This window comes from Lynx rufus, unplaced genomic scaffold, assembly GCF_022079265.1.
Source record: "Lynx rufus isolate CCGP_SWC_20201006 ecotype Redwood Valley unplaced genomic scaffold, mLynRuf1.p SCAF_6, whole genome shotgun sequence".
Lineage (NCBI taxonomy): Eukaryota > Metazoa > Chordata > Mammalia > Carnivora > Felidae > Lynx > Lynx rufus.
The window spans coordinates 125,185,520-125,212,015 of record NW_025814878.1 but is presented as its reverse complement, the minus strand read 5'-3'; the positions used below and the strand labels follow the sequence as shown (position 1 = coordinate 125,212,015).

The 26,496-nt window shown below is 50.7% G+C and overlaps 1 protein-coding gene across 4 annotated transcripts in view; it reads right to left on the bottom strand.

Annotated features, from left to right (window-relative positions):
- Positions 1-9,974: 9,974 nt before the first annotated feature.
- RREB1 (ras responsive element binding protein 1) overlaps positions 9,975-26,496 on the bottom strand; it is a 133,129-nt gene continuing 116,607 nt past the window's right edge. For 3 of the 4 annotated variants that reach the window (XM_047102717.1, XM_047102718.1, XM_047102719.1), the window contains 3 exons: positions 20,557-20,721; positions 14,843-15,649; positions 9,975-13,457 (listed from right to left, as the gene is read on the bottom strand). In XM_047102717.1, coding sequence (XP_046958673.1) covers positions 12,940-13,457; positions 14,843-15,649; positions 20,557-20,721 — 1,490 coding nt within the window. In that variant the 3' untranslated portion in view covers positions 9,975-12,939. The remainder of the gene's footprint in view (positions 13,458-14,842; positions 15,650-20,556; positions 20,722-26,496) is intronic. The other variant, XM_047102721.1, reaches the window with a different exon arrangement.

Genomic DNA, 26,496 nt, shown 5'->3' with positions numbered 1-26,496 from the left:
CTGTCCTCTCAGTAGGGCGGGGAGTGTCCCCATCTACCCAGTGGCTGTTAGCCCATCCCCCTCTGGCAGGCCCCTCACCCCTTCATTCACTTCTCCCTGCCCTGTCTCCAGGCCTCCCTGGCTGGCTCACCGCCACCACACCCTGCCTGCTGAAACCCTCCCAAGTGCCATTCTCCAGGGTCAGCAGCCAGAAGTGTCCCCCCTGCCTGAGCACCCACAGTGCCCTGCGCTCCTCCACCATGTGGCCACACCGGTCTCTGACAAGAGTTACCTGCCTACCTCTTTCCCTCCTAGACTTCTGGAGAGCGGGGTCTGTCTCCCTTGCCTTGGGATCTCCTACCAGTACCTGCGACTCCTCAGTGCTCACAGATACTGGCTGAGTGAGGGAATGGCCACAGCTGACCACAAGGCCTCCTAGGCCCCAGCCCCCTCCCCGCCCTCCGGCTAGGACTCCTTCCAGGTAATTCCCTGGTTCTCCTGGGCCTCTTTCAGAGATGATCGCAAAACTCACCTCCAAGAAGCCAATCCGCACTTACCTTGCTCTTTTCTTTTCCCCCAATTAAATAAAAAACTCTTAAAAAAAAAAAAACAAAACGCAGAGGAGGAAGGAGGGAGGGATGACTAGGTAGACCCCTGAGGATTTCTCAGGCAATGAAACGACCCTGTATGATACTCTCACGGTGGATACATGTCATGATACATTTGCCCAAACCCTCAGAACAGACAACCTGACGTGAGTTCTGGGGTGAAAGACGACGGACTCTGGGTGACGATGACCTGTTTTCCGTTGTAACAAATGCCAGGCCTGGTGGGTTGCTGATGGTGGGGGAGGCTGGGGCTGTGGGGGCAGAGGGTATACGGGAAATCCCTGCACCTTCCTCTGTGCTGCTGCGAACCCAACACTGCACTAAAAAAATAAAGTCATGGGGCACCTGGGGGGCTCAGTCGGTTAAGTGTCAGACTTTAGCTCAGGTCATGATCTTGCGGTTCGTGAGTTCGAGCCCCGTGTCAGACTCTGTGCTGACAGCTCAGAGCTTGGAGCCCGCTTCAGATTCTGTGTCTCCCTCTCTCTCTGCCCCTCCCCCGCTCGTGCTCTGTCTCCCTGTCTCTCTCTCTCTGTCTCAAAAATAAATAAACATAAAAAAAAGTCTTAAAAAAAGACAGTGCATAACAGGAAAAATTGACATGGTGTAATTCAGTTTCAATAAAAAATTACTAGGTGTTTTCCTCCTGGTGTATTTACTCCCACATCCTTCATGCACCCCTGCCCACACCTCCCTGGCATTTGCTCTCACTGTTCCTTTCACACTGACAGGGCCCCTCCCTGACTCACTCACTGGTGATGCCTCCCCTTCTGCCTTCACTCAGCTCACAGACCAGCCCCACCTCTCCCCTGCAGCACCCAAACTCAGGACAGTCAGCACTTACCTCAGGTGAAGGAGAGCTGGGTTGCTGCCCTAGAGCCAGTGAGCTGAGAAAGAAAGGCAGCTGAGAATGATGTGGAAGGTTCTGGAAGGATGTGGGCAAGGCAAAGTTCGGGCAGTTCTGCTGGCTCATGTGGCCCCTTTCGGGTCCCAGAGCTGGGTACACACTGCACAAGTCAGAGTTCTGTGCTTTCACCAAGAGCTGGGGGCAGGTCTTGGCAAGGCGCACCCACCATTAGTGCTGGCTTGACTGAGCCTCACTGGTTCTGATCATGAAACTCGATACCACTCTCAGGACAGCAGCAAATACAACTGGGCTTGAGGTTAGTGGGGGGACACCAGCCCCTAGGAAATCAGCGGCCAGGCCTGAGACACTGAGGGAGTCCTGGGACCCAGGGAAACACACAGGGCTGGATTCTGGACCTCTGAGACAGAATGGAGCAGTGTCACCTCACCAGCCGTGCCACTAGGCGGCGCTTAGGAACTTAGGAAGGTGAGCTCTGGGCTGAGGGAGGGGCCACTTCCTGGGAGTGGGCCCAGTGCAGTCAGTTGTAAGCACAGGGCTCAGGGTTCAGTGCTCTGAGGGTGCCATCTTGAAAGTCTTGATGATTTCATCCTTGAACTGGGATTTGGGAGTGAAGTCTGATGGGGTTTGGGGGCTTGGAGCCTTGCCTCGTGTGTTGTCCTGCTTTTCTCCACCTTCCTGCTTCCTGGGATGGGGTCTTGGCTGCCTACCTCCCCCCTTTCCTAGAGATTACAGCCCCTTGGGTCCAGGTGGAGGCCTGGGGGTGGATGCAGGGAAAGTTGGGGTGTTGGTGTGCAAGCTCCACATGCTGGGTTGTAGGTGAGGTCTCAGGTGCTTGTGGGCACCTCCCCACAAGGATCCCCCCCCATGCCTGACAGAGTGTGACCTTAAATAGCAAATAAGAAACACCATGGAGGGGCGCCTGGGTGGCTCTGTCAGTTAAGCATCTGACTCCCGCTCAGGTCATGATCTCGTGGTTTGTGAGGTTGAGCCCCACATCAGGCTCTGTGCTGACAGCTCAGAGCCTGGAGCCTGCTTCAGATTCTGGGTCTCCCTCTCTCTCTCCGCCCCTCCCCCTGCCCATATTGTCTCTCTTTCTCTCTCAAAAATAAATAAACATTTAAAAAAAAGTACATTAAAAAAAAAAAAAAAGAATCACCATGCCATGGAGAGAGGCAGGGGGCAGGGGTGAGAAGGAAAAACGTTTTTTTCTGCTTTTTGAACAAGGGCTCTACATTTTCATTTTGTCCTGCATCCTACAAATAATGCAGCCAGCCTGGGCTGGGGGACAAGAAGGTATCAGAAGGCAGGGCGGCCCAAAGTTCCAGGCAGGCGACCCCAAGGTTGAGCCCAGCCATACTTCTTAAGAGGTTCCTTTCCTGGGGGTTGGGGTGTGGCCCCAGGGTAGGGCGGGGTCCTTGTACCAATGCTGGCAGGTGAGTAGCTATACAGGCTAGAAAAGAGGCCCCAGAGGGGTGCTTCAAGGAAGGTTCTGGTGCATTTCCTAGATTTTAGAGAATACATATTTGCAAACAGTTTGCCTTAATGTTAGCCTGAGCGGCAACCAGAGGTGCAACTGAGGAACAGGAGTCTGGGACAGTCTTTAATTTCTGGAGCCCTGATTTTCCAACTTTCCTAGACTGCAGATTCCTCTGGGAAGTCGCTAAAAATGCATATGGCTGGGGCCCACCTCCTGAGATCCTGAAGCAGTAGGTCTGACATTGAATTTTTAACAAGCAATCCAGAAAATTCTCTTTAGTGGCTGGGCCATGTGGGTGGGGGACCCACACTGAGATGCCTGGGCACGAGGGAGAAGAAACCATCTGGCAGGGTCTGCCCTGGCAGGCACCTTATGGGGCCGAGACCAGCCGTCCCAAACAGCCCCACCCTGACCCCTACACCTTGATGGTTGTTTTGCAGCGAAGAGGTGGAACACTTGGGGATTCACCGAGTGACTGTGGGGATATATGGATGGTGCCCAAATCACATCTGCTTCCATGTTTCACAGGAGTATGTGCTCCCAGTTTCTTCTTTCGTTTTAAAGATTTTTTAAAAGTGTTTACTTATTTTTGAGAGAGAGAAATAGAGGTCGAGCGAGGGACGGGCAGAGAGAGAGGGAGACACAGAATCCAGGCTCTGAGCTGCCAGCACAGAGCCCGAAGCGGGGTTCGAACTCATGAACCGCGAGATCATGACCTGAGCCGAAGTTGGACGCTTAACCGACTGAGCCACCCAGGCGCCCCCAGTAACTACCCTTTCAATGAACAACACACACCATCACAGGCACCCCACGACACCCACGATCTTGGGATTTTTCTGGTGGTCAGTTTCATCCTAACAAGGCCACAAATTAGCTGGCTGGCCTGGGCAAACCATTTCAACCCTGGTCTCTGCTCTGAGATGATAAGGATTTTTTTTTTTTTTCCTTCCCGGCTCACTGGACGTGGGTGAAGACAAGAAAAAAAAACCACAGGAAAACACTCTGCACTGTGCACGCTGCTGTGTAAACACGTCCCAGATGAGGAAAGAAAAAAAGTTGGGCCCCACTAAAACAGCGATATTCAATGAATAAAAGTAGTTACATTTTCTAAACTGAACGGGTATCACCGTGATTTAAGACTCCCATCAGAGAGCTTCCTGGGTGCATGGACGAAGGCAGGGCTGGAGAACAGCTGTGCCCCACGCTGGCTACCTTGGCCCGAAGCATTAATTCCTGCCTTGACCGCCAGGCTGGGCTCCAGGCGGCAAGCAGCAAGGGCCAGACACGTCACGGCCACATTTGGCTGTGGCTTCCTTCCCCTAAAAGTAAAACGGGAAAGGAGAGCCCGCTGGTTTCTTATTTAGGACACTGACACTGGCAGCCTAGAATCTGAGGGGACTGTTCTGTTGTTGCTAAAGAGCAACCTTCAATTTTAAGTTTAAAATAAACCCAGCCGTCCTTCTCAGTCCGCGGCTGCCTGGGGAGCTGGTGTTGGAAAAGGAGGGGCCCAGGCCGCTTGGGGCGAAGACAGGGAACCGGGAGCTGGCTGGCCATGGCACGTTGGAGCGTCCTTCTTCCTTCTAGGCCCCTTCTAGGAGCCTTTGGAATCCATGAGTAGGGCCAAAGTGCAGAAATGCCACAGGAAGTTTTTGGGTGGCTTGTGTGTTTAGGCGTATATGTTATCTCGTGGCTGAAGCCTGGACTGGTGGAGTTGCTGTCAGAAGGGTCCAGAATCCACAAACACTCACACTTTAGTGCACACCCAGTCCCCTAGGGCTCTTGCTACCTTGCAAGTGCTGACTCCCAGGATTTGGGGCCTGAGGGGGGCTCACTGTAGCAAGGTAGCAAGGCCAAGACCTCATCCTGGGGTCAAGGTCCTCACCCTGCCCCCACCAGGCCCTCCTGTAGACAGACCCCAGGCTTTGCTGCAAAGGCGGAGGCCATGAGGCAGCTCTTCCTAAGATGCTGCCTGGTGTGAAGCAGGAGTTCAAGGTGCCTCCCTCCCAGCAACCCCAGCGTGTGGCATCTGCTGCTCACCAAGGCCCAACGGAGTCCTGGGCCACTGTGAACATGAGGCCTGTGGTGGGGAGTGGCCAGGTGACTGCAGAGCCAGAGGAGACCCACTTCTCTCTGGGCCCCTCCTCCGTTGCAGGGAGCAGTTTGACCAGTTGGGTGAGGTCTGGACCCGTGTTTCCCCAGCTCTGGGCAGCAGAGCAGAGTGACCCTAGGGACAAGTGGCAGGCCCCCAGGACTGTCTCTTGGGCCCTTCATCTTCCTTCAGTCAAACTGGAGAAGGCTAGGTGGGCCGAGACAGACAGAGAGAGAGAGACAGAGAGAGAGAGAGAGAGACATGCACTCAGGGGCTGTGGGCTGACTTGGGACCTGGGGGAAAGAGTGTGCACAGTTGCTCAGGGATCAGGCCTTCCCTCTGGAGAGCTCCTTCCCTGCTAGTCTGGCTCCCCTCCCTTCATAGGAGTCAGCAGGGGCTCAGGCAAGGCCTAGACCTCTGGGGCCTTGCAGCTTGGTCATCCCCCACAATCCCCTTAGCAGGCTGTTCCCCCCAACATCTAGGGAAGGAAGGTGTCCTGTGCAAGTTCTGCCCACTCGCCTCCCCTGGAGCCAATGCAGCATTTGTATGAGGAGCGGTGGTGAGGGGAGCCTTTCCCTCTATGCTTGGTAGCAGGTGTTTTGTTCCAAGCACCTGACATGTAGCAAATCTTCTAGTCTGCACGGCAGTCCCACAACGAAGTAACTATTCTTTTTAAATGTTTATTTATTTTGAGGGAGAGAGAAAGAGAGAGCAAGGGAGGGGCAGACAGAGACAGAGAGAGAGAATCCCAAGCAGGCTCCACACTGTCAGTGCAGAGCCTGACGTGGGGCTCAAACTCAGCAACGGTGAGATCATGATCTGGGCTGAAACCAAGAGTCTGGAAGCTTAACTGACTGGGCCACCCAGGCACCCCCAGGTAACTATTCTTATCCCATTCTTATGGATGGGGAAACTGAGGCAGAAGGTCATTTACTAGGCATAAGAGACAGAGCTGGGATTTGCACACCAGCCAGCTTGCCAGAGACCTGGCTTGTGGCCGTTTCTCTGCCCTGCCTCTCTGACACAGGGGCAGAGAACTAGCTGTGTCTTCAGGTAGGAGGACATAACTTTTGGGACCCCTCCCCCTGGGGCTGGCTCACCTCCACCTGCCCCCTGAGTAAATTCTATGCAGGGAGGCATGTCCCTCATCCAAGCTCCCACTTATCAGTCAGTACATGTGTGTTGATGAAATTCTTTTCTTTTTTTTTTTAAGTTTCTTTATTGTGAGAGAGCATGCACAAGCAGGGGGAGGGGCAGAGAGAGGGAAAGAGAGAATCCCAAACAGGCTCTGCACGCTGAGGCTGGAAGCTGACATGGGGCTGGAACCCACAAACTGTGAGATCATGAGCTGAGCAGAAATCAAGAGTCAGACACTTAACCGACCAAGCCCCCCAGGCGCCCTGATGAAATTTTCTTTCAAACATGTGATGTTCTTTCCCCTTCTATGAGGTCGCTAACAGAGTCAAATTCCCGGAGACAGAAAATAGAAGGGTGGGTGCCAGGGGCTGGGGGAGATGTGGCACAGATGGTCGCCTCGTGGGCCAGGACCACCGACCTTGGAGTCGAGTGAGTCAAGGTCAAGTACAGACCCACGGTTTGCCAGCTGTGGCTCCTCCACTAGGGGCCAAATCAGATAACATGTGACAGAGTGACCAGCATGGACAGGTGAGTGATGAGTTCATGTGCGTCTGTTACCATGTACTCATTCTCTCCCTGGAAAACAGCGATCAGAACGTGAGGGTTCTGGGGTGGCCATTTGGATTAGTGTCCACTCAGCTCATCAAAGCCGGTTTTGCTCAGGCAGAGCCATGGGGCTGCAGTCAGAACTTAAAATCCTAAGGCTCCTCCTCCCCATCTGGGAAATGTCCCATCCCAAAGTGTCAGGGGCCCCAGCCTTTTGGTACTGGGTCCTGTGCTCCTGCCCTGCAGAGGAGAGTCTGGCCAGGCACTGACAGCGGACCTGGGTCAGGGTGAGCAGCAGGTGTCAGGGTGGGAGGGGGCACGCCCAGAGATCATGCTGGCGAGGAGGGTGCTGTTTCTCTGGGACCCACCACAGAAGGACTTGTGTGTTGGAAGGACAGGGTTGGAAGCAGCCACTTCCTAGAAATGGGGCACTTATGTGGGGTGTAAAGGATCAAGGACTTTTTTTTTTCCATTGGCCACCTATCCTCTACCAAGGTTAATTTTTCAGGATTGAAGCCTCCTCTTTTTTTATTTAAAAAATTTTTTTTTATCTAGTTCCAGTATAGTTAGCATAGAGTATAAGATTCTGGTGTACAATTTAGTGATTCAACACTTCCATACATCACCCAGAGCTCAACACAATAAGTACCCTCCTCAATCCCCATCACCTGTCTCCCCCATTCCCCACCCACCTCCCCTCTGGTAACCATCAGCTTGTTCTCCAGAGTCAAGAGTCTGTTTCTTGGTTTGCCTCTCTCTCTTCTTCTTCTTCTTCTTCTTTTTTTTAATTTTTTTTTTTAATTTTTTTTTCAACGTTTATTTATTTTTGGGACAGAGAGAGACAGAGCATGAACGGGGGAGGGGCAGAGAGAGAGGGAGACACAGAATCGGAAACAGGCTCCAGGCTCTGAGCCATCAGCCCAGAGCCTGACGTGGGGCTCGAACTCACGGACCGTGAGATCGTGACCTGGCTGAAGTCGGACGCTTAACCGACTGCACCACCCAGGCGCCCCTCTTTTTTTTAATTTTTAATGTTTATTTTTGAGAGAGAGAGAGAGAGAGGGCATGAGCAGGGGAGGGGGCAGAGAGAGAGGAGACAGAGAATCCGAAGCAGGCTCCAGGCTCCGAGCTGTCAGCACAGAGACCGATGCGGGGCTCAAACTCACAACCTGTGAGATAATGACCTGAGCCGAAGTCAGGTGCTCAACCAACTGAGCCACCCAGGCGCTTCTGGGTGGTTTTTGTTGGACTGCTTTTGCTTTGCATTATACTCTCTAGCGCCATCCACGTCATTGCAAATGTCAAGATTTCATTCTTTTTTTAATAGCCAAATAATATTCCATTGTATATATGTATATTACCACATCTTCTCTATCCATTATCTATCAATGGACACCAGTGAAACCCCCTCTTTTAAAAGTGAATTCTGGGGCACCTGGGTGGCTCAGTTGGTTAAGCGCCCGGCTCTTGATTACAGTTCAGGTCATGATCTCACAGTTCGTGAGTTGGAGCCCCGAGCTGGAGCCCCAAATTGGGCTCTGCGTTGACAGTGTGGAGGGTACTTGGCATTCTCTCCCTCTCTCTCTCTCTCTGCCTCTCCCCCACTCACGCTCTTTCTCTCTTGCAAAATACATAAAAACAATTAAAAAAAAGCTTAAAAAAATAAAGTAAAAGTGAATTCTGAAGATCTGGATGTCACAGCTAAGCCTGTATGCTCTGGCTGGTGTCTCAAAGCTTTGACTTCTCTGTAGCTAATGGATCTGACGGCTCATCCAGTCCTGTCGGCTCCCCTTGAAAATATACCATGAACCCAACCTCTTCTCAGTGTCTCACCTCATCACTCCGTTCCAAGCTGCTGCCTGTTCTGGCCTGTGTCACTGTGACTACCTTTTGACGGCCTCCCTGTACCCACCCGCCCCATCATCCCACGGTCCACAGGCAGCCAGCAAGCCCCTCTGCCCTTTGTCGCCTGTTGCCCCTGCCCCCCTGCTCATCCTACTCCAGTCTCGAGGCTTCTGCAGACCTGGCAGGCTCCCCCAAGGCCTTTCTCTCCAGGGCCCTGCCCCAGACATCTGTGTGGGTGACTTTCTTGCTGCTTGCTGTCCTGAGACATCTCCAGTCGTCCTGTCCAGCCCTTTTGGCCCCCAGGCCCCCATTGCCTCCTTTCCCCTCTGGACCTGCATTCCTCTGCATCTTCCTCCCTAGAGTTTATTGTCTGCCACTGTTAAAACCCAAGTTCCACAAGGAAAGGAATCTGTTTTGTTCCTGCCTTATTCTCCATGCTTAGTGCTGTGCCTGTCTTTTCTGTCATGCTCCCCAGGGGCGGCTCACTTGCTCTTCACACTGACCAGTGCGGCCCAAATCCCCGGTCAGGGAAATGACTCCATCCACCCTGGGGGGATGGGGTAGGGGGTTGTAAATGCGTCGATGGCCAGCAGCACCCACCCCCCACAACTGGAGAGGCTTGTCCAGTCATTACATTAGAATCATTCCCAAATTATTTGATCATCTTATTTTAATACAAGTTCAAGACCCCTTGCTGGCATTGCAGCCAGTCTCCTGGGGGCTATGAGAGAGGGGTGTATGTGTGGGGTCTCCCAACAGAGGGCCCTGGAAGTCTTACAGACCAGAGAGAGCACTGCACCTCTTGTCTCGCTGTGACCCGGCACTTAGCCCTGTACCACGGTGAATGCATTATAAGCACTGTCTACAGACAGCTTGCCCTGAACCCAGCTTCCCCGAGTTACTTTTTGAGTCCTGGCTTAGAAGATTCAGGACTTTGCACATTTGCTACTTTACAACGACAGACCTCCCCGCCCCCGGCCCCCCTACTTGGGTTCCCCTGCACCCTTATAATGGGCAGGAGGAAAAGGCAAAGCGGACATCACAGGAGGTGCTGCCTAGAAAACACAATTCCCCTTTCGCTGTTGCTAAACCAGTACAGACTCGTCACCTCCCAGGCCGAGGGTGAAATCACTGCAAAGGCCCCTGCACGTCCTGACTTCCCACTCTCCCACCCACCCTCCCACCTGAGCCAGCCCTACACCTGCAGCCACGTACAGTGGCTCTTCTTTTCACGTCTCTTCTTTTCAGAGAAGCCACCTGGGGGACAGAGCTGTCTTTCGTGGGTGCCCCACGCCGAAGGGGAGAAGGCACGCAGTTCCCCTGACGGCCCTGGACACCAGTGGCCTGTCCTGCACAGGCTGCGGTTTGGGGGCTGGATAAGGTGGTGGGGTGACAGCAAATCACAGGAGGGCCGTGTGACCGGCAATCTGCCATTTTTAAAATATAACATTTATTGCTCAGATGGTTTGATACAGAACAGCTTTTCTTCTCATTTTGAATTTGGAAGTATTATACAACTGAATACAAAGAGGGACACAAAGTACCAAAACCAAACTCGTGATTCTGTTCATGTGGCATAAACCGGTTTTGTACATAACATGTAGCAGCAGTTTTTAAGTTCCCTTTAGAAAAATATGAATTCTACATATTTATTATTGTTTCCTGTTTAATGCATGGGCTGAAATCACTGGGATCAACTTCCTTCTTGAAGAAAGAGAGGCTAGAAATGAGGGGGGATTGAAGGTATGATGCATCTTTCTGAAACTGGCATCTGACTGTCATGTAGCTTCCCCCAGGACTGTTTGGCAAACAGCCCCGGGTTTTATATTTTGTTTTCACAGCCAGGAGTTTCATGTAGTGATTGAATCTCAGCATTGTGTCCATAAATCAAAGAGAAAAAACAAGAGAAAAAACTTGCACCTCAAAAAACTTTTCAGAAGATCCATATATATATATATGGATATATATATATATACTTTTTTTTTTTTTTTTTTTTGTAAAAGCCCTGAGAGAAGGAGAAAGAGAATCAAACAAAATGTATAGGAACAAATTAGCTGGACATGCAAACTAAACTATGATTCACCCAGAGTTTAAACAAATCACAAATTTCACAGTTTAATATTGGGGGGGGAGGGGCAGAACAACAAACAAATAATACATTTCTCAACCTCACTAATAAAATGTGGCAAGACCTTATTGACTACGAGGGTACAGATGGAGGCTAAATAAAGCTTTAAATCAATAGTGATTATTGCGAGCTGTGGCCCAGCAGTTCTGCCGGGCCGTTTCCTGCTACATCTCACCGCGGCATAAAGGGTTAACTCATGGCTTCTCTCCACATGGTTGTGAGTTTTAGTGTGGAGAGTTGCAAAGAAAAACAAAACACAAGATACCCCAAATAATAACAACAAAAATAACAATAACAATCGTCATTAAAAAAAAAAAAATGGAAGGGATGCACGAACTGGTTTCAACTAAGCAAACCACACTTAGTATAAAAGTGATACAGGGGATCATTGGTTCTGATTTGTATTCATCTAAATAAAACCTCGTTCTGGGTTCATACATCCCCAACACAGTTACAAATCATATATACCTCAACCTTTTTCCTTTCACATGCAAAGACATCACTTTTCATTATCTCAAGAATATAGATCTTCCTTTGAAGTATGGGAGGTTGGATTTTGGCCACGAGAAATCGCTAAGGAAGCGGAGAGAAAAGGGTCTGTGTGTCTCTGTGTGCATGAGTGTAAGTAAAGTGTGTGTATGTGGGGGGGTGCGGTGCTCAGGGCTAGGAGGGTCAAGGGTCCTGGGAGGGGTGGGGATGGGGGTCCTGCAGGGGGAAGGTGAGAGGGGCTGAGTGGTGGAGCAGCACAGGAGGCCCCTGGCAGCACAAGGCTCGGGCACCCTGGAGGTCTTGGCTGGAGGACCGGATGCTGAACACAAGCTCAGCTACAGTAGGATAGATTTCTTTTCACTGCTGGCGGCTACAGTGAGGGAATTCGATTACCTGTATGGGATGCTCATGGAAAAAAAAAAAACAAAAAACCTGCCTTTTTGCACCCAGGGGTTCAGGCTATTTCAGGAGCTAGAAACAGCACATTTATCGTCAAGCACCAACCCCAAATCACAGGAAGGTAAATACAAATCTATTTTTCATCTTCAATCTTGCATGTGCAGTTTTATTACCAGTAGTAGTACTTCCTCGCTTTGAAAAATGACAGTAGCACAGGCGGGTAAGGCTTGGGCTGGGTTTGGCAGGAGGACCGGTAAGGGACAGGTCTCCTTGCTGCCTGGCTTTCTCAGAAGCCCTGGGCACGTGCCTCCTGCTCTCCCCTCTCTGAGCTGCTCTTCGGCCGTGTGGGAGGACCGTTCATGGCCCCTGCTGGATTCTGCAGTCACGGAAAAAAGGCTTGTCTAAGTACAGTGGAAGAGCTACCACCCAGGTGTGGGGGAGGCGGGGGGCAGATGCCCACATGGGGACCCAGCGGCAGCCCAGGTCTCCCCGGACAAATATTGCCCATTTGTTTCTGCTGACTGCAGAGACCAGCAAACTGATGAACTAATAATAATAATAATAATAATATTAATAATACATATACCAAAAGGGGGAGGGAAATCAGATATATGACATCTGTGCATGTTTTCTATAGGGTAAGTTGCCAGCATAACTCTTCTCTGCAAGTTAAGAACGGATGTCTTGACATTTGAACAGTAATACCACGGCTAACGCTGAAAACACGTACAAGGTTGAAGCTAGAATCTTTCCTGGTTTGGCTTGCACCAAATTGGAAACCTTCATCGACCACATCCTGCAACACCGAGGACCCAATCACAGCTCCACCATGTAGCAAACAGAACAAGAGAAAAGGTCTATGTGAGAAAAGAATATCTTATCCATATTTCCTCTGGTAATTTACATGAAATTCACATCATTTTCTTCCAGTTATTGGCTATGGGTATCCAAGGGCGTATTTTTTTTCTTCTGTTTCCAGCTCACAGAACATTCGTTACTATCACAGATTCGCAAGAACAAGCTCACACACACCAAATACAGAAGGTAACATTAATGCTTAAATGAAAAGGTCCTCTCCAAATAATTCATTAAAATATTTGCTTTGTTTTTCAGAAAGTCATTTTGGGAAAACACAACACCCAGGCTGACACCGAAGGACTGGTGAGTAGTTAAGGCACTCGAACTGTCCATGCTGCATCTCTCGCACGGGGATGTAAGGCTATGGCACCGGACAAGATGGCCCGCTCCTGCTCATGTCACTCTCTCTCTCACTCCCCGAAAGCTGAAGGGCACTGAGAAAACCTCATGAAACATAGATTCAGGACACTTTGCTCTGCTGGCTTTGTCTGTGTGCTGGTGGGGGGGCGAGACAAGCTGTCATTCCATTCCCAGGAGTGGTGAGGCACCGTCTGCAGCCAGGAGGGGATGGGTGGGCCTCTTGCCCTGCAGCTCTGGCAGGTCTTGCACGAGGCCTGCTGGGCTCTCGGGGTCTGGGTCACCCTGAGACACCTGCTCCTTGGGGCTGCCCGCTGGAGCGGCCTTGGGGGCATTCCTGCCGGCTTCAGCCTGGCTGGCACCTGCCGTCCGGCCCCCGGCCCGCTCCTCCCTGCGGCTGGGATCCTTGGTCGAGTTGGCCAGGCTCTCCTTCCGGCTCCGGGTGACGGCCACGTGGTTGCTGGCCGGTGGAGCCGAGTCGGCCTCGTTTTCGGAGACAGGGTTGTTGCCGCTGTGGGTGGACTCACTCTCACTGTCCTCCTCGCCTCGCTCATCCTTGTCGCTGTCCTTCCCAAGCTGCTTGGCGTGCCTGGCTTTCTGGTGGACCCGCTGATGGCGAACCAGGCTGTGCTTCAGGGTGAAGGTCCGCTCGCACGTCTGACATTTGTATGGCCTTTCTCCTGGAGCAACAGGAGAAAAGAAGTCACGTCAATGGTAAGGCCACCAGTATCACCTCTCCGCCCTACACAAAAGCAGTAGCCGTGTGAGCAGGCAAAGGGGCAGCAGGTAGCAAGGGTCAGGACCCCATACTCAGGGAAACCCTCTTATTTGTCTGAGTTGGCAAAATAAGGTCATAGATATGCACGGGGCTGGCCTCAGCTTCTCTCTCCCTTTCATCCCTCAACCTAGGTTTTCCCCATAGGATGCAGGAACCAGAGTCTCAGGGTGGAAGCCTTGTGGACATCCAGACTACCCTGAGAAAAAAAAAAAAAAAAAAAAAAGAAAAACCTAGGGAAGGACAGCAGCAAGGTCCCTCCCATGGGGACAGGCACCACTTCCAAGGGTTGTGCAAGACAGGCATCTCCTAAGTCAAAGGTGCCAGATACTCTGTGTTCTGATACGGAGCAGCTGGGGCTTTCCCTCTTGCTCACAAATACTGAGCTGTGAGCACCTGAGAAAATTACCTGCCAGGAGCTCAAGAACCCCTCTCCCCCAGGAGCCAAGCATGGGAGCCCTCCGATCCCCAGAGCCCAGGCCCTGTGGACTGCAAGGCAGAGGAGTGTGTGGGGAGTATGTGTGCACCGTGGATGCAGCAGCAGGGACGGGAGGAAAACCAAGACCAAGATGTGGGGCCTGGGTTTCTTCTGTGGAGGGGGTAGGTGGGATGTGTTTGCATCTTTTGGCTTTATAAGTACGTTCAGGTGTCTTCCTTTCTACCAGAACAATGGCCCCTACTTTGGGGTTCCTACCTAGGGAGTTCCAGGAGGAGCAAGGACACGTGTGGAGCAAGAACACCCAGACATGCCTACGAAGCTCCTGTTCAATGACATCAGCTTGGCTGTCGTAGAGCCAAGTAACGAAAAACCCCTCGCTTTGTGCTTCAGCAGCCAATTTTCCACCTGAGGGCTGATGAGGAAGCCCAGGTGCCTCCCACAGAGCACCTGTCCACAGGCCACACCCCCGGTCCTTCCCAGGCTCACCACGGGCCCCCAACGCCAGCACCCACATTCTTCTAGATGATTCTATGAGACAGGGCAGCCTTCGTCCCCTTTCTACAGATAGAAAGGCTGAGGCTCAGACGGCTGATCAAAATGCTCTCAAAAATATCACTGCTGAGGGCCCACCCTGCCGCCTCCCTGCCAGGACCCTGTATGTTCCAACTGCTAAGAGAACAGTCTGTTAAATTCCTAGTTTATGGTGCCTGTTGCGCCCAGGGGGCACACTCAGGAAACGGTCTCTGGCCATTCGGGGCAGGCGCCTCCTCCAGACCCCGACTGGCCTCCTCGCTGGAGCATGCTCCCTGCGCAGCCGCGGGAAGCGTCGCCTGGGCATGCCCCGCCCTTACCTGTGTGCGACCGCATGTGCCGAGTCAGGTCCTGCAGGGACCAGAACCTCTTGTTGCACACGCTGCACACCTTCTTCCTCTTGTCCGCCTTGCTAGCCACGCTTCTCGGGGAGTCGGTCTTTGGCTTCTTGTCATCGTCACTCTTCTCCGAGGGCTTCTTCTCGGCCACGCCCTCCCCGTCGGAGGCGCCCTCGGCCTCCTCGCCCTGCTTCTCCGCGGCTGGAGACACCTCTTCCGCCGGGGGCTCCTCTGAGGAGGGGTTGGCGGGCTTCTCCTCCGGCTCAGGAGTGGGCGGCACGGCGGGGACGGGCAGAGGGCCCTCGGCCCCTCCGCTCGCGCCCGTACCCTCCTCTCTGGGCTCCTCGCGGCCGTGGGCCTTCCGGTGGCGGCTCAGGGTCCCCAGGAACTTGAAGCTCTTGCCGCAGACATCGCAGGCGTGCTTCTGGTCCTGCTGGGCGGGGCCCCCGCTGCTCGCGGCGCCCCCTTCGCCCTCCGCCAGCTTGAAGCCCATCAGCCTGCTGGCAAGGTTGAGGTCCAGGCTCTTGTTGCTGACGGTATCTTCCTCCGGGCCGTCCGCGTCCTCGTCCCTCTCCTCCATACTGTGCTGGTCCTCAGGCTCCTGGCTCTCCCCGGCTCCCTGCTCCTCCCCGTCCCCGGCTGGTCCCCGCTGCCCCTCCTCTGCAGGGAGCTCCTCCTGGACCTGGATGGGCGCAGGGGCTCCCTCTGCTGCGGGCTGCTCTTTCTCCCGGGAGGTGAGGTCCAGCACTTCGCCCCCCACCGCTGGGGTCTCTGCGTCCGACTGGCTATCTGTGGGAGTGAGCACAGGGGCACAGGCTGAGGCCCAACGCCACCCAACACGCTCCTTCCAAGGGTCCCATTGTGACTCTCGGCTGGACCCACCACCCCCAGGCCCGTATACCAAGCCCAGCGGGGATACCTCTACCCCCACTCCTTGTTACCACTCATATCCCCAAAGACCGCGGCGAACCTGGGGTTAATTGACGAAACACACGGGTTGGGGTCACAGGGCAGGCTGCCCTCGGAGCTCCGGCCCTCCCCTTCCACTGCCCCCTAGCGGTGCCAGGCACCCTCCACGGCCACACACAGGGATGCTCAGGCCCCCAGAAGGTGTGAGCAACTCAGGGCAGCACAGACAGAAGGATCGGCGAGAGAGGAGAGTTGGTGCATTCCAGAGACTCGCAGCACTAGGGAGGTTGAGGAAGCGGAGCTGTAAGTTATTTTTCCAGTGCAAAGAGATTATACAAACATGCAACATATATAGGACCACTGCCCGAACATAGTACCTGCTGAGCGACTCACAGAAAATGGCCCAAAGCATGTATTCTGTGCCATGGCACACGCGCTCCCGTCCGAAGGCTAACTCCCGGGTAGAGTTCCAAGGCAGGAGATGCATGCACACCTGGAGGCCTCCCTGGCTGCTGTGAGGACCCCACGCAGTGAGTGGAAACACTTCCTATCTCTTCATTTGTTCCCGCCTATCCACCCTCCATAAGGAAAGCGAGACGTGGCAAGTCTACTGGTTTCTAATGACCTTCATAAGGGATGGCACTGGGGCAGCACCAATGACACAGAACAGACCACAGTATTTCTCACAAGCACCATCTTCTCTTCATTCAGGTTGAATACGGACTTAATGACTGCTTTATGTGCTATGACTCCGAGGCTGTCTGCTGAGACCTACTATTTAATTCTAGATCCAATTTCTTAGGGCAGGGATTCGGAAATTCCTCAATTAGGGTGACAGAGCCCTTGTTTCCTGGCTCCTAGGTCAGATGCACCTGGCTCATGATGCCGACCTCGGATCACAGTGCCTGAGCCAGCAGATTCAGGCACCTAACCTGGACCCTCACTTGAGGTGATCAGACATATCACCATGTCCACCCATGTCCATCACTGAGTCACCCACTCGATTTGCCATCAAGGCAGTCCTGGGGCTGGGGGTGAAGGAGCTGGTCCTACCCTTGCTGTGGTCACTCCTGCCTGGGGCTTTTGGCTTATGTACAACCATCTACACGGCACTCCCACTTACATAATTTCATTGGTTTTGTTCTGACTGCACTTTTTGGCAGCCACTGTTTATCTCAAGAGGCTTCAGAAGGAAACACATATGTGTGGTGTGGATATAAGATTTCTGTCAATAAGTGATTTTTATAAATTATTCAAAAGTTAAAAAAAATTATCCAAAAATTTAAAGAAGACTCTTGAGATATACACACCAATGTCTTAGGTCTTATTCTTAACTAAAACTGTATGCCCATTTTTGGGAATCATTCCAATGGGGAGCATCTATTAAATGGATTTTGGTATAAGCTCTACCAAAAAAAAAAAAAAAAGCATAGAATGCTCAGTTTCTTAAAAAAAAGCTTAATCTCTGGTTACTTCCTATTTGTCCCAGTATGTTCTAGGCAGTTTTGCTTATTTTTTTTCACCACAGAACATGGGTTATTTTCAAGTTTCACTGCAGATCATATTTAAGATGATCTTGAAAAAAAATCATGACGACTTCTGAAACGAAACCCAAGTAAATATGCTAATATCAGATTGTTTCCCCCCCCTTCCTTCCTTAGCTCATCCTGTATCTAGTGAAAAAAAGGGGGCTGACTGTGCTCTACCAAACTTCCACTAGGGGGAGTGTTTTAACAGGGCAGTCCGGTACCCTTGAAGTTCTAGCAACTCCAACTGATTTTTATTAGTGATTCCTGGCAACAGTAGACTTAGCTTCTTCTCATTTCATGGATATCCAGCTTCTAATGCCTGCCAGGTCCTATTTTGATCCCCACCTTCGTCAACTGCCTACACTTTCAAATGCAGCTAGTACAACCAGTGACTTTTATAAGCAGTGTTACTCTGTTCTCTTGTCTCTCCCAGTCCCTCATTCATGATGCTAAATCTAAGAAAATTGCTAGCAGAAGCAGGAATCCTGCGTGCACCAGTAGATAACAAACCCACAGCTCCTGCTACAGGGAAAGTGGAGACTTTCATGTCAGTGCCACAATGAAATATCTATTGCTTCCTAGAAATTCTATGCTACTCAGCTGATGTGACCAACTACCAGCCTAAATACCCAATCTGACTGGGCAGGGGCACAGCTGTTGAGGAAGCTGCTGTCTGTATTTCACCTGCCCAGAAGCACTTCCTGTGGTGCAGTGTGCGCTGGCATGCGGACTCCTGGACTGCTTAGGGCGGCCACTGTTAAGAACAGTGTAAAACCTTCCATGTTTCTACTGATTTACAAAGTGACATGCATGTGCCCACAAGTATGAAGGCTCCCACAGGCATCACCCAAAAAAGAACCACGAATATCCCCCAAAGGGAAAGTGGGCTAGGGAACCTCTCTGCCATGAGAAAGTGAGTAAAGAGCTTCGGTTTAATGATCGATGTGCCCCTTAAGGCAGGACTGCCCCTTGGTAGCATTGTTAACATTCCTTTTGGGGGGGGAGGAATCTAGGGTATATGTTCCTGAAAGAACTTATGTGATTGAAAATGTCAGACTTACGTTATAAAACAAATTTAGGGACTTTAACCTAGGCATATAAACCTAGAAAACCTCTCAAGAACTTCCTTGGTCATTTCCTGCCTTTTTTTTGGTTTTGTTATGTTTTTTGTTTTTTTAATGGTCTTTCTCCAAAGCCTCACTTTTAACTTCACGGGAGGGAGCCCCAAAAGCACCCCATACCCCCACCGTGCTCACCTGGGTTTGAAACTTTCCTTGAAATCACTCAACTCCACCTCCCTGACCCCTCTGTCCTTGCCTCTTTCTTACTATGTATGGATTGTGACCACAATTAAACCAAACATTTATTTTCTCTGGTTTCACATTACAGCTTTCAGTGAATTTTCTTTTTCCAGAGGCTTTGTCCCTTAAAGAAACCCTACACAACTTCCAGGATGGGCTGGAGGCGGGGCTCTGATGGGATGTGGAAAAACAGAACTCACAACCGCAAATTTAAAAACTACACCCACAACGTAAAATCTGGCACTGAACCAAAGCTAAGACGTGTATTTGAATTAGCTTTGTGTCTGCAGGCTCCTATAGCTGTCCAGAGGTCAGGAGATCTGGGTTCTGTGTTCCTCCAGAGGATCAAGAAGCTGAATGCAAAATGTGCATCTGGCAACTTTGAGAAACCGAGGGCTCCCCTTGACCTCCTCGATGATCCACTCCTGCCCCTCTTCTGGAACAACTGTGGGTGGAATCACATGGCTGCTTTCCTAAACCAGGCTTTGAGAAAATGTTCAGGGGCTACCAGGTGACACAGTGGCCGGCTGTTAAACATTAAGAGTGATCACCCGCAGCAAATTCCGCAAGCGTCGCTGTGGGTTTCCTGGGGGCTGAACAGCGGAAATCTGGCTCATAGGGATCCAAGTTATGGCAAGGTTCCATGGGTGTCTGTATCTTTCTTTACCCCAATATCCTGGCAAGTGATGTAGAAATGGAAGCTGGAGGGAGGAGCCAGCAAGCTGGCTTATATTTTTATACCCTTAGAGGGTTTGATCTTAACCAAAGGGCCTGGCACTTCAGGGCTTGGAGGAGGTACAGGGAAAAAGCAGAAGTTCCACATCGATTCCTCTTCCTGGAAATGCTACCCATTCAGATGTGCCCCTCTCCCCCCTGTAACTTAGGGACAGGTGGGCTGGGGAAAGGGGGACTTCCAGACAACAGAGCTCCCATCCCCACCCAAATCTGAGGGAGGCAAACACAGGGCACAATTATACCCCCTGGAAAAATGCATCTTGGGGAGACCCTCTTTGGCTTTGAGCAGTGGGGAAATGTCAAGCTTTCTGGATTTGCAGGATCAAATCCATGCTGGTTACTAACCAATGGCCAACTAGCCATGTAGGTAAGTAACCTGCAGTAGCCAATTTTCTGATCTGTTTGTTTTGGGGGGTGAGAGGCACAGGACCCCAGCACTTGGAGATGATGGAATGTACTGAATAGAGGACAGGAGTAAATACAGAAGCTGTAAGGGAAAAAAAACAAAAAGGTGGCAGGAGACGCACTGAGCAGCCGTTAATTGCTCTGTAGGGGCTGGAGGAAGGAAGCACATATCAGCACATGAGAATAATACCCGGATTCAGGTCAAGCAGAGATGTGATTAAAGAAAGGACATGCAGAGTGCTTTTTCAAACAAGACAAAAGTTTTTTTTTTTTTTTTACTGGGAAGAGAGTTATTGAAGAGAAAAACACCCCCACCCCACGCACCCCTCCCCGTTGAGGGCTGGGCATCACTACTTCCTGAAACACCCTGACATCTGAGCGAGCCCATCTCTGCTCTGGAGGATGCGGCGGAGGCTGGGGTTTGAGAAAACACCACCCCGCACCAGTAAGGTTTCATATCCCTTTTAGACGGGATACTACCAAGAGCTAGAACTGTACCCCCAACCTCACACCCCACTTCCAGAGGGACCCGACAGCAGGAACAGACGTGTCCGCTCGTGGAGGAGGGCGGAGGGTGAGGGGCACAGATCTTCCCTAGTGGCTCAGAAAAGCGATCTGGGGGCATGGTCAGTGTTTCCCCAGTCCCCATCCTGCTGCATTTCCCAGTCCTCGGCAGGGCCCACGTCTACGGCAACTGCCGAGTCCTACAGAGAAATGAGGAAGGCAGCCTGCCACACGCGTGCGAGGCTGGCCAGCGGGGCTCTCCGAGCTGCCCTCCTCTGTCCCTCTCCTCCGCTCCGTCACCCGGAAGCACTACCTGTGCTATCATGGGGTCCAACATCACTCTCTTTTGACTGGGGGATAAGCCCGTTTCTTCTCAGGGAACAGTTGGTAACTCCGTGTTTGCGCAATTGGTGGCGTTCACAGTTAGATTTGGTAGAAAAGAAGGCATCGCATTTTTGACAAGGGAAGGGTTTCTGACCTGAAGCAGGAAAAAAAATATATATTTATCTGGCTTTCTACTGTAACGAAAAAGAAAAGTTGCTTTCCATTCATTCTTCTGGGGTAACTGGCATTTGTCCCCCCGCCCCCCACCCTCCACCCCTTCCTTTAAAACACACACACACACACACACACACTTAAAAAAATACTGATACCACATCAACAACTCAAATGGGATCTTCCCTTGTGTGAAATGGAATGAAGGTTTTGTCTTCAAAATACTAGAAGTTAACAACGAAACCAAGATGTTTAAAGTAAAACAGCAGCATTACAATCGAAAATCTTAAGAAACACAACAACCAGAAAGAGTGAGTGAGTGAAGGGATTTTAGAGCAGAGCCAGGAAACACCTAGAGTCTGTCACAAGGAGAAGCCGCCTCTTGGTAAGGGCTGATATGGCAAGTACTACAGACGCTGGCGGGGTCAAACTGGAATCTTGGGCCCCTGGACATGTCTTTGGGAGCCGCTCCTGGCTTCCTGGTCTAGCTGGGTGCGGCCTGCCCACAGTAGACCGGAGGCAGGGAAAGGGGCTGAGACAGTCCTACAGTGACCTCTGCCCAAGCTCACTGTGGTCCTAGCGGGCAAGGCAGAGGAGGCCCGCTCCTTGCATTAAAGGGTCTTTGTTCCCCTTGCTGGAGTACACAGTGACCAACAAATAACTGAGTCTGTGTTAGGAGATCAGCTGCTCCAGGCCTGCCTGGCTGCCTGTGAAGAGAAGTGGCTGAGTGGGCCCTCTGCACCCCCACTCCACACTGGGGTAACTCCTGAGACAGAAGTAACCTGATTTGCTTTGCTGGTCTTATCCTTCCACTTCAATTCCTTTTGTACTGTAAACACAATACTTCAACATGCGGACCAGGCTCTTCTGCAACGTGTCCTGGGTGCGTGTGGATGGATGTGTGGAGAAAGCAAGGGTAAGGAGGATGGTGAGCAGGAAGGGGACAAGGGAAGGGATTAGGTGAGCTTCAGGAGAGAGAAGGCGGTGGTAAATCATTTACTCTATCGCTGGCTTCTTCTGCTTTCCCCCACAATTGCTAAGGTCCTGGTGTCTGATTCTACAAGAGAACAGGTTTTGTGTACTAACAAACACCACTTCAGAGCTGCAGCCTGGCATGTTTGCCTTGTAACCTTGGGACTGCCACAATCAAATGCACATGTCAAAAACTGGCAGCAAAGTTAACCAGCACAACCCCCTCAAAACACCAATCATAGAGGCCCTTCAACCTCCCGGTTACTATCAACGGATGCCCAAACTAGTGCAGGTGACAGGCCTGGGCACTCACTGTGAGCGGGACGCATGGGCCTGGCACCTGGGATTATTTAGCACAAGGGGACGGGGGAATTAGCACTGCGCACCACACAACTCCAGGGGGAGCTGTTCACACAGAGCACGCTGGTGTGCAACCCCACACAGCCAGAATCGCTGCCCTGCCAAGTTCTAGCACCAGCAGCAATCCAAGAAAGGGGACGTCCCTTCCCTCCTGAGCTGCAAAATTCAGCTTCAGAATCACTAGTGCAGCTTTTTAAGAATGCAGATGCCTGGAACAATCAAAGACCACGGAAGGAGAAACGCACAGATCTGACATGTGTGCTTTTAAGGAACTCACATGGGACCTACAGGATAAAAAAGTGGAGAACCCACTGACCCCTTGAAAGCTTCCCTCCACATAGCCCAGTGGGTGTTTCTGCTAAGTCGTAAAAATGACAAAAATGAAAAACAAAAACAACTCGCCTTTACATGAAGACTAGTTTTTTGTTTTTTTTTTTTATGGTGCACGCTTCACGTTATTCTTGCTTTTCACTAAAAACTGAATAGAATCTTTAACAACTGTTAAAGTTTTAAGTAACAACTTTAACAACTGTCACTGTTTTAAGTAAGAAAAATACTTGAAATGTTTTATTATCAAAGGCGACATCATGGCTTCTCTGAGGCCAGGCAGTGAGGGAGAGAATTAGCGGAGAGCAAACAAGTCAGAAGCTATGAGGATGAACTAGATAATTCTCAATTTGAAATAAAACAATCGGCTGCTTGCTTCTTCCCATGACAAGATTTCCTCTGGCATTTTCCACACTGGTAAATGCTTCACTTTTACAGCTGGGTTTGGACAGCCAGGTTCATGCCCCATGATGAAGATTAATACACTAAATTCAGACAACGGCCCAAAGATGTCGGAGTACTGTATTGGGTTATGAAGAGTCTCAAAGTGACAACAGGAATCTTTAAAGATTTATCTCTCTCTGCATAAGCCTTACATTCATTTGTTCATTCACTCTCTCGTTTATTTTTACTGCTGTATAACTGACACATGCAAGCCTTACATTTTTAAATAGTAGTGTGCTCTCTGATTGCATGGACAGAGAAAAACATGAACACTTCCAATATTTTTTCATCAGATAGGTTTCCCCAAAACTTGTTGATGGGTAATTTACACGGAAAAGTATCAAATGATGTCACTTACTTGGTTAGCTGCCACAAATTACTGCTTTAGCAGAGGTGTTTCTAAATGTACCTGTGACCACAAGAAGTTATCTTTGCACCAAAGACTCACCACCTCCCTCCACCTCCAGCAGGAGCCATAAAAACCATCAGCTAGCCAGCGTCATGCTCTACTCTCAGAGAGCAGTCAGGAAAAGGGGGAAACCGTGTACTACGTGATGCTATCTGGCCTGCTGGGGCCATCAGGAGCAGAAGAATGAAGAGTGAGAGTAAGTTTGAGAACTCAGCTTCATACCCTCAGACTTCTTTCCATTGCCCTCCACCCTCGTGGGGAAAGCTTCTTTCTGTATTTGACAGAAGGCTGGCTGGGCAAAAATGGTCAAGGCCGCCACTTTCAGAAAGTGAAAAGTAGCCAGCGTCACTGGTGTCCAAGGCACTTTCCACGCTGAGCTTTGCCCATCTTACTGGTTTCAAACTCAGTTGCCCGTGAGCAGCTGGTAGCACAGGTGAGGGTGGAGGGCCTCAGGTCGGCAAAGAAGAGGCGCTAGAATCAACTGCGAGAATCCCAAAATGTCAGAGCTTGGCGGGGGGAGGAGGGAGTTTCAGTCATCCCAGGGTCCTGACTCCTTCATTTTGGGAGAAAAGGGACTGAAAGGGGAGGAAGACGGGGATGAGCAGAAACGGGCCAGCTGCATTTTCTGGTACTCTCTCGGCCTGTGGCCTAAATGAAGGGGAAAAGGAAGGGACAGTGGAGTGTCCTCTCCCCAAGAGGCAACACTCTTCAGACAGATAAGGCAAGGAACCAGGAACCATCCCTGCTCACCAGCACACAGGCTAGGAAAATAGTGCAAGGAAGGAACTCGGCTGTGCATGGAGAGCTCACCAGGGCAGATAAAACAGGATGGCAGATGCCAGCTTCCTTCTGAGACACAATCCCTAGAACCCGAGCCCTGTGCCCCTTGCCTGAGCCACAGCGAGCCCCACTGGACACAAAACATCTGGTCTACCTAATGCTGCCCATCTAGGAGACAACTTACTGGTGTTATGATCGTTCTGTGTTTGCCAAGAGGTCACGAGGAGGTGGACTCTTGAGACACATACGTGGTTTTGCTTAAAGGCGATCTAAACCCAGACACTGCTCAAAGCTAGATTTCAACACTTAAAAAAAAGGCTTCTTTGCTGTATAACACTTTTGTTTACAGGGCCATTTCAGAACCGAGCTTAGTTTCTGTGCTCATACATATGAGCCTCAGTTTTATTCCCAAGTTTCCGGAGGGAGCATGTCACAGAAAGCTAGGGAGCCAAGGCACAGGCAGCTGGGGGATTCTTCAATAGCTGAGCGTCTACCAGGAAAACACCAGTCTGTGGGAAGAGTGGGTGGGTCAGATGATTTCCCAGGCTCTGTCCAGCTGTGACACTCGATGAATGGAAAACGTTCTAACACAACACCAGACACAACAGCCAAGTGCTCTATAAAATTATTTAACAGAGGTGATGCTGAGACTGTCAATGGAAGCTGAAGCAAGTAAAACAGCAAAGGAAATTAACAGAGACCAGTGGGCGTCAGCTTTATACAGTGTCTGTGTGTGTGGCTAGTACTATCCTGAGGTCACTCAGTCTGATGACTAGGATCCTGGTCCATATCTCTGTTCACCTTATCTCCAGCCCCTTGCCAGCCTTCTGCCCTGGTACGTGTCAGGATATGTCATGAAGGCAGAAGCAGGCATGCCCTATACACCTGCCAACAGAGAACCAGCAGCCACATACCTCGATTGTGGGGCAGCTGCAGGGAACTTGACCCTGGCTTTGAACTCGAGCTCTAAGACCACAGGCAAGTTACTCAGCCTCTCTAAGCCTTCATTTCCTCGCTTCAAGATGTGGACAACATCGCCCTCATGGGATGGTCATGAGGACTAGCTCTGGAATGTTTCTCGACCAACCCCGAGTGCTCCCCTCAAGTTAAGGCCAGCAACCCTCACTAGAAGGACATGGGATGGTCACGTGGTACGACAGGAGGTCATGGATGGGGCTTCAACAGACACAGCTGCCAAGGGTCTAGTAACTGGAGAAGTGGCAGAACATGTTTATATTTATGTCTACCCCACCCTACTCCATCATAAACAAGCCTCCCATCTTCCTTGCTGCTTCCAGATGCTACCAGACTTTACACCAAATAGGACATTTTGGCATTAGAAAGTCAGACAATTGAAATGACTGCTTTCACAAGTGGGAACTCAGATGAGGCATCTGTGAGATGTGGGCACAATTCTTGAAAGGAAATGCCAGCTGCTCCAGAACTATTAGGAAGACTGGTGGTTCACTGGGAAGGGCGGAGGGGACGGCATCAGGGGAGTGTAGAGGAGGTGGCATGGACATGCATCGTGAGATCCAGCCACCTGCTTTCTGGAAAGTGGTAGCAGAAGCACGCACTTCTCCAAAGGCTCTGCAGGTGACAAACAAGTGTCACCCAAAAAGAGTAGCAAGAGACCTCTGCATGGGGCACCTCCTGTTCAAGATGCATCTTCTTTTCTGTCTTAGAACTGTTACTCTGTCAGCCTTCAATGATCTCAAAGGAAAAGAAAATGGCAGCCTGAGAAGGCAGCACACACTTGAGAAATCTAGAAGTTCTGGCTCCTGTTACATATTTGAGTCCTCCGTGGGCAGGTACTCCTGGTTTGCTGCCACCGGAGTCCCGGGTTTGAGCCCCCCTCCCTCACCCGAGAGAAAGGATGCATCTATGTGGCAACCAGCCTCAGAGAGACTTGCTCTCCCCTCCCTCATGACTAGCCACGCCAGCCATGGGCGTCTCTGAGGCTTCTGTGACAATCAGCCTTTTGGAATGAAGCCTTTCCCACCTAAGTACAGAGCGTGGCTCACACATAGTTCCCCACTACCTTCCCCTCACCACCATAAGCCTTGTAACTGACTGGGGTTGTCAGATCTAGCAACCAAAAACAGTTAAATTGAATTTCCAATAAATGACAAATCAGTTTTTAGTCTATCCCCAATGTTGCATATTTAACCTATGCTAAAAGTTATTTGCTTTTTATCTGAAATTTATGTTTACCTAGCACCCAGTATTTTATCTGGCAATCCTGTATTATGCAATTCTTTATTTGGTTTTAGGTCCCACCATTAGTGTTTGGGTGGTAATCTCCAAAAAGTTAAGGATCTCACCCAATTTACCTCTACTTCGATGACATAAACCATGTATAAATATTCAGTAAATCAGGATTAAGACAAGAGCGAATAGTCATGTGACTATTAGAAGTACCTGGTATAAAATTACTTAAAACGTATCCTTTCAGGGGCCCTTGGG